Source organism: Tiliqua scincoides, chromosome 3, assembly GCF_035046505.1.
Source record: "Tiliqua scincoides isolate rTilSci1 chromosome 3, rTilSci1.hap2, whole genome shotgun sequence".
Lineage (NCBI taxonomy): Eukaryota > Metazoa > Chordata > Lepidosauria > Squamata > Scincidae > Tiliqua > Tiliqua scincoides.
The window spans coordinates 68,360,658-68,373,852 of NC_089823.1; the positions used below are offsets into that span (position 1 = coordinate 68,360,658).

Genomic DNA, 13,195 nt, shown 5'->3' on the forward strand with positions numbered 1-13,195 from the left:
TAAAGGAAGCAAAATTATGGGAGGCATACAGTAAAATCTTCCACATTGTTTTTAACAAGTAATTACAAAAACTGAACAATTTAACCATATATTGTGATGAACAATACTTACTGTTTTATCTTTGAGATTTAGCTGTCCAATTAATTTCCTATCATCTGCAGGATCTACCAGGTCACCTCCAATAAATAATTCTACTTTTGTATGTGCGCTATTGGCTTTAATACGGTTAAGAATGCAACGTCTGACTGAACCAATTGTGTCATTTGTATGAGACCAAACATCCAGATCCTCTACTTGTCGCCCTTGGTTTGGAAAACGAACAACTAGAGAAATGTGTTTACCACGAAAAGCTCTGAGAATAGAAGAAAAGGACTAATTAAAGTTGTCTGGAAGTCACAATAATAAAAGTGTCACTTTAATCTTAAAAGGATTACAAAAGTGCAGTGACAGGAAGAGACTGAATGTTCAACTGAAAAAAATGTAAGCACTTCCTGAACATTCAAAACTATTATGTTAGTAGAAAACATATTAGAACATTCACCTTGATAGCCATGTGTGTGCAGGAGACTGAGCTACATAGTGCCTGGGAAGGGACAATACAGCAACAGATGCAATACCAGAAGATTCTAATATGTACATTTGCTTAAGATCTGGGACAGAAAAAAATAGCAAACACACCACCTACTCTACTTTCTTTTGGGTGTATGAGGGAAGTACTGGGAAGAACCGAAGGGAAGTTTAAAGAATAAATTTTAAATTTGGTATATAATTGACATAATAGCATGTATATAAGAAACATCCAGTCTGACTTCTGCTTATATGTGTGTAGTACAGAAACAAGAAGTATGGTATTTATCATTTACTACCACTGTCGGTTTGCACAATGAGTATGGGACTAACAGCACAATCCTACCCAAGTCTACTCAGAAGGAAGGTTCACTGAGTTCAAAGGGATTTACTTCCAGGTAAGTTTTTATAGGATTTAAACTTAAGTGACAGTACTACTGAGATTTGCACAAACCTGGACATAGGAAGAATTGTTCGTTCTTCATGATAATCACTGTCACATTCATTGATATATTCCCTTAAGACAGTCAACACTCGCACCATTCGTATTGCTTCTTGCCTTGCACAGTTAATACTGTCTTTATCTCCATCCAAAACACACAATGTATCGTATGAGGCTTTCAAACGATCAAAGCAAGATTGAATGAAATCTTCATGGATTACTACCTACAGGAAAGTAAGAGAGTCATATTATCTAAAGAACACTTTGGCAGAAGGCAACGGTAGTGTCTCTAGTGCTGCCCATTGCCTCAACAATCAACCCTAGTTGTTTCTCCCAGCTTTGAAATGAAGCAGGGGGACAGCTGTGTAGGAATTATGCTTGACCCCTCCCATGTTCCACATTAGAGGAGGCAGCTGGGGTTGATGAAGTACTTACACTGGTGCAGACGACAAGAGGAATTGTGGAGACCTGCTTTGAAGAAATTCTTATTTCCCACATACCTCCAGCAAAGTGCTCTCTAAATTAAATCACTTATATAACTTACAAAAATATGCCACAAGGAGATTTTGAAAAAACTTCTAAAATGTATAACAGTGTATTGAAGCCAATGGATAAAATGCAGATTGGCCCTGAAACCACTTCTCTGTGATCCATGTAACAAGTAAAGTGTACATTTTTAAGTTTGTTTACTGAGAAAAATTACTGCTACCACTGTGTCAAATTGACAGTAAACCAGTACGTTGGTTGGGACAGCACTGCTACTGTCATGGAAGTTGGGTTCCATCCAAAGAAAGCGACTTTTAATTACCATATATACTTGTGTACAAATTTAAAAAATTATGCCTTAAAACTGACCCTGAAAACATAGGTCGCCTTATACACAGGACAATATAGTTGGGGAAAAATTTCTGAGAACAGCTGCTAGGTGAGGTGGAGGGGAGGCTGAGAAGCAGGGGGGTGAGTAAAAAAACAGAGCCATTCTACTTAGCAGTAATACTTCTGAGGCAGAAAAAGAAAGTAAACAAAAAAGGAGCTATTTTGCCTTCTCCAAACAAGAAGAGAGGTGAAGCTGCTTATGCAAATTGTAGTTTTTATGAGAGCTGCTGCTATGGAAGTATTGAAATATATTCCTCACAAAGACTACAACTCCCATGAATGCCTTCATCTGCCTTCCTGTTTGCAGAAGAGGATAAAATGGTTCCTTTTTGCTTTCTGTTGCTGCCAAAAAACCAGAAGTGAAAATTCTATTTTTTTTTTTGACTTAAAACTTACCCTCGACTTATCGATGAGATATACATGAATATAAATGGTGAGCATCACTGAAATTAAAGGGGCCCAAGTTAGTTGTGACTAACTTGCCTCCACTGATTTCAATGATGTTTAAAGAAGATTTGCTTTCTCTGGGTACAACCAGACTTATTCTGAAATAGAATGACATACTAATTGTAATTATATTTAAACTCACTCACTGAAACCAAAAGAATTAGGAGGTAAACTGCCTAAGATCACAGTGCAACTTCCTCTGCATAAGTACACTGTAAACGGATTAAACTGTATGAGCAAAAGAAGCGTCAGGGCATTAATGCCCACTAGCGTACTTTGAATCTAGAATAATGCCAGCAACAATGATCATTCTAGCAGATGCTTCACCATAACTGGCATGAGCTTTGACTGGATGGTGAAAATACATAGCATCTAGCAATTCAAGATTTGTTAGCATCAGTAAGCAAGCTTAATTGAACAAACAGCTAACAAAAGCAAAATTAAATGTATGTTCATGATTTTCTTAACAGTCCCAAGGAAGACATGCCATGCTTTTATATATACAACCGCAATTACAAAACACACTTATTTAAAGAAAAATAAAAAATTATTTTTACCTGATTAACTTGTAACCTTGGACCAAGATTGGTATAGATCTCCTTTAGTAGATCTATTGCTCGACTGGCAATGTCATCATTTCCTTGAATCACAACCTAAAACAGGAATACAAGGCATATATCCTTGGCACAGATTAGTAAAGAACATGTCGCTGCTCCAGCAGTTGCACTGGCTGCCCATTCAATATCAAGCCCAATTCAAGGTGCTGACAATTATGTTCAAGGGTTGCCTTCTTCCACATTATCCTGCCAACCCCATATGAGAGTCAAGGGTAGTCCTTGATTAGGATACCGCCACCATCCAAAGTTAAGGGGGGGCAGCAAGACACATGCCTTTTCTGCTGAGGCACCACACCCACAAAAAGAATGTCCAGAAAATCTTAGGATATCCCCCTCTTTAGATAGTTTCCAGTGACGTTTTGTGAAGAAATGCTAATTGAGAGCTATATTGTTAGAAAAGTTGAAATCAATATTCCAGAACTGGCTTTGTTGTGTGGTTCTTGGGAGCATTTCCAGTTAAGCTGGTAGAACTAGGTCAAATGCCTGAACAGACATCAAAGTATGAAGGTTTGGGGTAAAGTCTGCCTTTGGTCCTTGGAACATACTCCTCTGGCACTGGGGAAGTGATTTAGGAAGGTAATGGCAGCCTGGAACAGCTGTGTGGGCCAGAGGAGGGAGTAAAGATAAGGAGTCTCATGATCTTTAGAAAAAAAGTTCAAAAGACTTCCCATTTTTAATAGAAGATCATGAAATGGACAATTTTTTCTAAACTGGACACCTTGATGCCTACATGCAAAACAGTACAAGGAAAGAGACTGTATCATCAATGGGGACAATAAGAATGGTTGATTGAGTTTGCATTTGCCTTTTGCCTCCAACTGCATCCAAGCAGAGATGGCTGGATTTCTGCTGCTGCGGGAAACTTTTGTTTCCTTCTCATTCTGTAAAGGTGCTGAACAGCCTTATGGATCCAACTAGTTAGGAATAGATAGCTTTCTTGTTTTTTTATGCTGTGTGTTAATTGTCTTAAATATGTCTTTTAGTAATTTTACTCTTAGGCTTGAGGGCTACTTCTTAATTTCTCTTAATAAATCCTTTTTAAAATGTACAGGGGGGTCCACTGTATCTGCAGATTCAGGACACACGGATTCCATTATCCCAGAACGCGTGAGTCAGCGTTTATGTCAGCACTGACTTAAGGGCAATGCAGCTCTGAGGTAAGGGAACAAACATTCTCTTACTTTGAGGAGGCCTCTGTGAGTGACATCCAACTGCAGGATGCTGGGAAGTGGTGGAGAGAAAGAAGCCCAGTACAAAGTGCATCAGAGAGTTGTCTCTTCCAGTTTTATTCTTTGGGTTGAGAAGACGGGGCTAAGATGGAGAAATTGTGGCAGTGCTGCCAGGAAGCAGTGAGAATATTCTGGGTCAGGAGGAGGGGTTGGGGGTGAATTCCCAGGTGCAATTTTCCAGGGAGAAACAGCACAAGAAGGAACAGAGCCAGGGCTCAGGTTTATTTTGGCAGTTACACCAACCCCAAGGGGCAAAGTAGTAGGAAGTGCCAGCCTGCAGGGAACATATTCTTGACAAGTTTAAAAACACATCTATTTTGCTTAGTTTTTGAGAAGGGATGGTGCCCCAGGGACCCATATTTCATAACTGCTATTAGTCTTTTAATGCTGCTTTTATTATTTCACCCTGTTAATAATCCACACATATGACATTGTTTTCTCTTGGTTTTAAAGCACCTATTGTTTACTGTACTGTATTTTTTGGTTCATGCAATTGTACTGTAATTTATTATTTTAGCTATTTTATGTTACATTGTAACCTGCTTTGTGGAAAAGTAACATAGAAATCTTTTAAATGAAACAAACATGCTTACAAATATATAAAGTGCCATGTACATAGATACTGTAATAATAATCATTATCAGTAGATATTGGTGATACATAAATGGAAGCTATCTTGTAGGTAATGCATCTGTCTCCTAGGTCGAAATCAGCAAAAAGACCTGGAATGCATATACACATCCAAGAGACAGTTGCTGAACTACGCTACATACTTGACTGTCACACTTGACCGCTACAGCTGTGGCCAAAAGTCTTCAAGGGAAACTCTGTAGTACACTACCATAATTCATGTTAGAATTATGAATTTGACAAAAAAGGCAGGAACCTCCTTGGAAATGAAAGCCAGGGAAAATGGGTCAGGCAACAGCCACAACTCTCCAAATAGTAATGGAAGAACGTTTTGCAGATGCAGTGGTTATTGAGAAGACAGGTTTCATCATCAGGATACTTTTTAAAAAAGATCTATGTGGCAATCTATTTGTCCCGACATCAGCAGTGTATTGCAGTTTTTCATTCAGGCATGTATTGATTTTGTGCTTTGTACAAATCAAAGCCTATCAGGAAATGTAACACATATTCAAGGTACACAATGAACCTTTACTCCAAAGAGCTATACAATCCATATATCCTTACAGTTCTGGAATTTGTAGTTTGTTGGCCTCAATTAGCAACCTACTCTCTCCCACCCATCAAGATACCATTTGTCAACTGTGAGCTGCAATTTGGATAGTTAGGTGCACTTTTTTACTTACCCTCCAAAGATAATCTAATCCTATTAACTCCAGATCATCCATCATATAGGCTCGTCTCTTTGCAACTAGCTTTCCTTCCCGACAGTTCACAGCTTTGAAGAAACGTTCAAAACATTTCATTCCATTTTCTGTTAAGAGTGAAGGGTCCAGCTGAAGGACATTGTTTTCAAAGAAGTCTTTATTAATGTCAGGGTCTAAATCAGGTTCCTCTCCCATGAGTTTAGAATACCATTTAAAACAGGCTTCACGATCACACAGGTAGACTGCATTTTCCGCTAGACACTTCCATATTTGTTTTGCCTGAGGAGCACATAGCCATAGCTGACCATCCTTCAGTAAAAATCTTGCAGAAAACAAAGAGAAAGAAGTAATTATAATTCTATGCACTAATACTGGACAACCAGCAACACCCCTGAGTACAACTAAACCCTCCTTTAATGTCTCACCAATGTATCCAAACATTTTAAAAATCTCAATTAGCAAAATCAACAAAGAAAAACAATAATTTGTATGCAACATACAGCAACTTTAATCACTCTCATGACTATTTTCCCCCTCAAATAAATCAACCGCATATTGAGGTCATAAGACAGAAGGTAAGAAATCATAGGACTCTAGGTGTAAAAGAAAGACAGAACATTTTAAAGAAATATAACTGCCTTGGTCTGATGTCAAGCTCCCAAATAAATAAAGTTTGCTTTTGGACCAGTATGCAGTTATTTTCATTGTATATCTTTTAGTCCTACAAAAATCATATATTGATTTTTTTGCAGATCCATATGCTGAAGTGTCACAAACAATACTTTTTGCATTGCATGGCTATTTTGATCAGCTTCTTTTTTTCCCCCTCAATGAAAGTGTGTATATTGTCTTTGAGATGCCAAAAGACTTATTTTTGCTGCAAAGGACTTAACAGAGATCTCTCTGGAAGCAGTTGGCAATTGCTTGTTTACTTGGAAGGAAGCCCCACTGTATCAGTGAGACTGACAGCACAAGTGATCCTAGGAATGTCACATTCATTTAAAGTTATATTTCCTGTGAAAATGGTGTGCATTCATATGGCACTCCAGCTACAGGATTAGTAGAATCAAAGTGGGGCAGACAGCTCAAAAGTCAAAAGTGAAGAGGGGGGAAGAGAAAGAAAAAAGACCCCACTATGGCTGTACTACAAATTACTACAGAGTGGTATTTGGAAGCTACTGGTCATGTGGCAGTTACATGAGAATCAAAGGTGATCAACCACACTTTAAGTTAGGGAGCCCTCCTTTAAGTTAGGGAGCCCTCCTTTAAGTTAGGGAGCCCTGGAATGAGAGCAAGCACACTTTCCTCCCGAAAGCCTTAGAATTTTCTGAAGGTGCTCTACACAGGAACAGACCCCTTATTTCTGTGACTACATAGAAACTACACAGAACAGGCACTCTATTAAGAACTTCCTGCTTCCATGATTTTTTCAGATAAGTTTGCTATCAGATTAAAGACAATTTTGATCCCAAATTACTATTTAGCTTGGCACAAAACTGGATGTCCCCCTTCTAGCCTGGATTTCCAAAGTGCATTTGATATGTAGGGAAGGTACTCTTAGTATCTGTGGATTGCAGAGCTCTTATCCCAAAATCTGTTTATTTTAATCATGTTTCAACAAGACACAAGACTGCACTAGGATAAAAAGGAACATCTATTTTATACTTCCACCTTTCTGGATGAAACAACGACGAAGCAGTAGCACCACTGACTAGAACAAAGGGCTTTAGTACTTGCACTGAAGAGCAAGTACATGAGAATGAGAGACAAAGATTGGCTGTTGAGGACATAGGAGCAAGACAGATTAAGAAATTGAGCATTACAGCAGGTGGATTCAAAGTTGAGACATCTAAGTGGGACTTGTTTCTAAGTGAGTATCTTAGAAACACTGTGCAGAAGTAGTATCAATCACCTGAATTTTCCTAGAAAAGCTTTGAACAGGAATGAAAATTGCTTTGCTTTTCAAATAGCAAACATTGTTGAACATTCTAACCCAATAGAAAACAGATTTTACTCAAACCAACCTTAGGAAGTTCAGCCGCTCTTGGACTTCTTGCACATGACTGTATCTACTCCCTGGTCTTACTGTTTGTGGATCATATTCTCCATGCTCTGCAATGTTAATAGTTTGTTAAAACACATATTTTAGAAATTAAATGCTTGAAACCCACTACTTAACATTTTTAAGTTTTCCAGTAATCTATATATTAGACGGGACATGCAACAATACACTAAAGACTTCTATTATTCAAATTGGCTTTTAATTATATTTAAATCAGCTTTTAACTATAATTATATGCTGAATTTTTAGATGTACCTTTATTTAATGGGATTATTATATTTCAAACCTTTGTATGAAAAGTTACCAGAAGCTAGCCAATATTAGATCCTATGGCTTCTATTTTAAGATTACTTAGCCATGACTGAACAGACAAGGTTTGGATATAAACTAGTGTATGAAAATGAAATAAACAGCAATGCATTTGCTTAGCAGAATTACAACATTAACAATTTTCAAATCAACTTACCTTTAGCATACTGTCTCATGCTTTCCATATATGCTGAAAGATTTTCTGCAACTAAAGTTACCAATGCATGATTGGTCTGAAGTTGATTGATTAAGTCATGGCGATAAAACACATGGGGGCTTCGCTGAGTTTGACTGTAGTTAAACACAAACATGAAAAAGTTATGACAGAGAAAATAAAATTTTATCTTGCTTTACACACAACACAGAAGCCCAAATTACCCTCAGTACCATCAAACAACAATGTAACAGGTCAAAGTAAGTTAAGCTTAAACAAAAAAGATGCAGTTATCTAGAACAGTGACATTTATCCAAATATACTGAAAAGATACCTTGGTCTTTCCATTAAAAATATGCATTACAGGTGGAGCCTATTTATCCGCATTAGTTCTGTTCTGTGACTCAGCGCGATTAACAAAAACGCGTTGTGCTAGGTTCCACAGAGTTACACAAATACGCTGCAGCCTGACACTCCCGGATGGAAGGAAACTAAGGCAGCTGTTATCAATCCCCTCCCCCCATGTACTCAGCCCTCCAGCTGTCCCATTTCTTTCACAGGTGGGATGCTGACCTTTTGAGAGTCCAGTCCTATGCGTTTTTACTCAGAAGTAAGTCCCATTCTAGTAAGCTTACTCCCAGGAAAGTGTGGAGAGGATTGTAGCCTTGCTGGGCTGTTCTGTTTCCATAGGCTGGAGCACAGAGAGCCTGCAGCATCTTGGGGGGGGGGGGGAATTGGGCAAACACTCCCTGGGTTTTTTAAAGCAATCCCTTCTGTTGCTACCGAACCTGCCCCTGTGTGTGTGTGTGTGAGTGAAAGAGCTCCACCTTGCTGCACGTGCTCTGGCTACGGAGGATTTCTGCCCCCCTTCCCCTCTTCAGCCTCTTTGCTGGCTCAGGGGCTCCAGGGCTATTTCCCTGCCTGTGCCAGTCGGAGCCTTTTTGCAGTGTTTTGGGCTGCCTGGAAACGGATCCTGCCAGTGAAAGGCAAAGGAGGCAAAGGTGTGTGTGACTTTCAGTTCCCCCCACCCCATTGAGACAAATCCTCAGATAAAAAATCCATGGATAAATAGGCTGCACCTGTATATGCAACTATTCATTCTCCTCTTTACAGTCAATTTCATTAGTTAGTTAAAAAATGGAACTCATTAAGTTTGAAGACTTGTATATATCAAGCAGAACTTTCTTGGAAGAACAATCCCACCCACCACGTCAAAACACAATTTGCTTTTGAAATCTTGACATTTTGAACATGGTTCAGTCCAACAAGGAATTCCTATTAACAAATAAATGTCAAGCCCCAATGTATATATGGTGTTTATTCTATGGTTTGCTCAGTTGTTGGACATGTCATAAACACTATAATAAGATCAAAGGTATTAGGGATTGGTAAGAGAACTATGTCTATTTTTTCCTTGCCAGTGACAAATTGTGTCTGTTAGCCTCTAGGGCAAAAAAGCATGACTGTTAAGACCAGATATCTGCCAAACAGTACTGATATTTTGGGGTCAATAAATTATCCCTGTCTGAGTTCCCTATAATTTGTCTTCCATGTAACATGGTCTGTGTTTCATGTTTAATTCATTTGAAGTCATTTGGCCTGTAAGTACCACTGAAACAGCGTACTTCTTGTTATGGCAATTTTGAGCCAGACTATACTGACAGCTCTACTGGGGGAGGAGAATGGCCAAACCTTTGCAAAGAATTGTACATAAAACTTCTATTCCAACTTGTATGATTAATATAAAAAGAAATTCTATTACATCTATTACATTACATTGGTTAATTACATAACTGCCAAAAAGTCCTCAAAACATGGACATATAAGCAGTGTCGTAGCTAACCCAGTTGAAACCCAGTGCAAAGAAGATTCTGTAGCCCCCGTCCCCCGCAATGTCATCAAATATAATTAATTAAATTGGGTCTTTTTATTTGTTAAAGTGAATGAGAAATGTTAGCTAATATTTTGAAATAGCAAGCACTTGTTGAAAGTTGTTGTAGCAATTTTACAGTGCAATTGTATTCATATCTACTCAGAAGTAAGTCCCACTGGACTGCAGCCTTACAGAGTTTGCAAGACATACTGAACCTCTGGATTCCTCGTAAGAACTGAGCCTTACCTGGGGCTTGTGCAAGAAGCAAACACTGGCATTCTTACAAAGGAGATTCTTGGTGATGGCAGGCTGCTGCCAGCTGTGGGGGGACTTACATTCAGCTGCTGGATGAGGTGAGTGACGGTGCCCCCCCACCGTGTGTGTGTGGGGGGAACAAAGCATCCGTGTGTGAGAAGGGGGCAGCCTGTATGCGAGTGTGTGGGGGGGGACTTTTGTGTAGTAGAGAGATTGTGGAGGCTACAGGCTGGGGGGAGGGGACAAATATGCCTGGGGGCAAGAATGCACAACAACCCCCTGTTCGACTTTCATTGGGCTGCCACAGCCCTGCTGGCACACAGGAGCCTGGCTCTGTGTGTGAGAGAGGGGGGGTGCATGTGTGTCTGAGAGCATGCAGGAGAGAGAGGGATGCTGACCAACCCGCTGGGCTGAAGCGCAAGGGGTGATGGAGGTGCCTGCTGGGCTTGCCAGGGCGCAGCCTCTGGGGAGGTGTCCCTGGGCAGCAGGGGATGTGGGGCAGGAGGCACAGGCAAATGGAGGGAGGCTCCTGGCTGGGCTCTGAGCTTTGGCCCCGGTGAGGAGGGGGAGGACCCAGCCGCAGCACTTGCCATTCCATGTTTTCTGGGACAGGTGCGCTTATTTGGGCGGGCAGGCGGGAGGTTTTGTGCAAATGACTGTTGCTTCAGCCTCCTGTGAGTCGGCAGGGCTGCAGCAACCCAATGGAAGTCACGCTGCAATACAGTATTGCTGCCCCCCCAAGCCTGCTGCATTTGCTATCCCCCTTAGATATGCCACTGCATATAAGGTTTGATATCTATCCAGCCCAATGCATTAGAGAATAAAAAGTTAAGACTGAAGTCTCACCTCAAGTTCTGTGGTGCTTCACCAAACAAACTACAAATTTCCCTAATTTGTTTCAGTGCAGGAATTACCCACTTGTCATTTGTGCGAAGTTCTTCTATAAAACGATCTATCCATTGTATTTTTTGAGTATCTCGATCCTTAAAAAGCAAATATTTATTTTAGCAATTAGCAGATCTGTAATTTACAAACAGTTTATACATTCTTGATTCCTTGTTTCAGTCACTATGTAACTGGTTCACAGCTACACTACCCACTGGTCCAGTTCAGAAAGTCCAGGAAGTCATAGTTTTAAATCAATTACAGAGTTGTAAACAGTCAATAACTTTTGCTTATACAGAAACCAGATGCCGTTACATCTGAACTGGCAAACCATAGCTTGTGCACTCTCTCCATACCAGAATCGGTTACTGGTTAACAGTAGTATCACAAGTCAACATTAACAGCAGATGTAACAGCAAACTCACTTCTGCAAAATCAACTGATTAAAACGAAGCACAAAATATATTTACCTGAGAACAACTATAATCTAAGATTTTAATGTGGGCACTGAGAGCCTGGTCCATGATATCAACTGGAACATCATCACTATGTGCTAAATTCCACAGAAGGTTCAGTACTTTGTGTGCCATTACACCATCTTTATCATCTTCTGCAAGACGACGAATTAGCTCGAGTAGCTTTTCACGTTGCTTTTTGCTTGCATTTGTCCAGCTTGCCTAGAAAACAAATACCACCACTACTTTTAATAATTTAGTTCTACATATAATGGTCTAATCAAGTAAATACAGATTTAACATCACAAGTTTTTAAAACAAAAATTAGCATACGCAATACTATTTACTGGACAACTATTTTAAATATGGTGCACATGTATAAGTCTATTATAACGCAGGAACACCAATTTAGATGCCAGCAATGATTAGTTTAATGAAAACTAAAAAGTTATTTTTAGATCATGTTCAAAGACTTCATTTGAATGAATTAAATATGTAATCAGTTAGAATTTTAATTGTTTCATTCACAATATGAATTATGAAAAGTCAGACAGAAAACACTTTCTTCAACTTTTTTCTCATTCAGAGTGAAGGCATGGCTCCATTTCAGAAGAGCACAAATGCAAATAAAATCCTGTTTAATACTAGTTTATTTTAAGTACAGTTATCTCCCCATATCCATGATTTCACTTATCTGTGGTCCTCTGCAGCCCCCACCATGCCCACTACTTTCTGTTCTCTGTACATGCTAGAGGGAGGAGACTAACCAAATTTTAACAGAACAGACAGTTCCTGCGTCCTATTAACCTTCTGGCTGTGTCCCTCTATGCTGCATGCCTGCATATTGCATTACTGTGTTAAGCAAGAAATACTTCCTGTGTGAAGCAAGTACATAAAAGAATTTAAGTATAGAAATAAGAAGGTAATGGGTGCAGGGGGAGCATTGTACAATGCTTTATATAGGATTCCCCTGTATTCACAAGAGACAAGCTGGAATGGATCCCCCACAAATGCAGGGGGGATGACTGTACCAGCCTAATTTTACACTATTCCCAGAAAACAATCTGTGCTGGAAGTACATTTTGTGGCAGAGATATCATCACAAAACAAGTATTAACATAAGAACAGCCCCACTGGATCAGGCCATAGACCCATCTAGTCCTGCTTCCTGTATCTCACAGTGGCCCACCAAATGCCCCAGGGATCCTGACTTATCCTGACTGCAGCCAGAAAGGTTTATATATAGTCAGGTGTGCATGATTATTTCTGATGGATTAAAGTGCATTATTTGATTAAATTGTTTCACACACAATTTTATCTTATTAAGCTATAATCTCAAAAATGTTATAGATTTGCTCTATCATCAATAGTGGCTATTTTCTAAACACAAAATTCTTCTAATAAATGTTTACCATTTTTCATGCTAAACACATTCGCAGCACAAAGACCTAAATGTTTAGCTTGTCTAATTATGAAACCTGTAAAACTTTCCCCTGGGGGCTGGGGACAAGAATAGGCCCTCAGTTTGGCTGTACTTGTCATAAGAGGCGACTAAACAGCCACTGGATAGATGAAACTTGGGAAGGCTGCTCATCTGAGAGAAGGAAAACTCTGATCCCAAACCTCTACTGCCTTGTGGCTATATCCAGTTATGGAAAAGGCTTCAGGAGACAACCTTGAGGCAAAATCT

General features: G+C 39.5%; 1 protein-coding gene across 2 annotated transcripts in view; it reads right to left on the bottom strand.

Annotated features, from left to right (window-relative positions):
* The window catches only part of USP9X (ubiquitin specific peptidase 9 X-linked), a 127,540-nt gene that overhangs the window by 48,525 nt on the left and 65,820 nt on the right, over window positions 1-13,195 (bottom strand). For both annotated transcript variants that reach the window (XM_066622570.1, XM_066622571.1), the window contains exons 12-19: window positions 11,521-11,727; window positions 11,012-11,148; window positions 8,041-8,174; window positions 7,537-7,624; window positions 5,492-5,834; window positions 2,890-2,985; window positions 1,022-1,233; window positions 112-352 (exon numbers count right to left, since the gene is read on the bottom strand). In XM_066622570.1, the coding sequence (XP_066478667.1) occupies window positions 112-352; window positions 1,022-1,233; window positions 2,890-2,985; window positions 5,492-5,834; window positions 7,537-7,624; window positions 8,041-8,174; window positions 11,012-11,148; window positions 11,521-11,727 (1,458 nt within the window). The remainder of the gene's footprint in view (window positions 1-111; window positions 353-1,021; window positions 1,234-2,889; window positions 2,986-5,491; window positions 5,835-7,536; window positions 7,625-8,040; window positions 8,175-11,011; window positions 11,149-11,520; window positions 11,728-13,195) is intronic.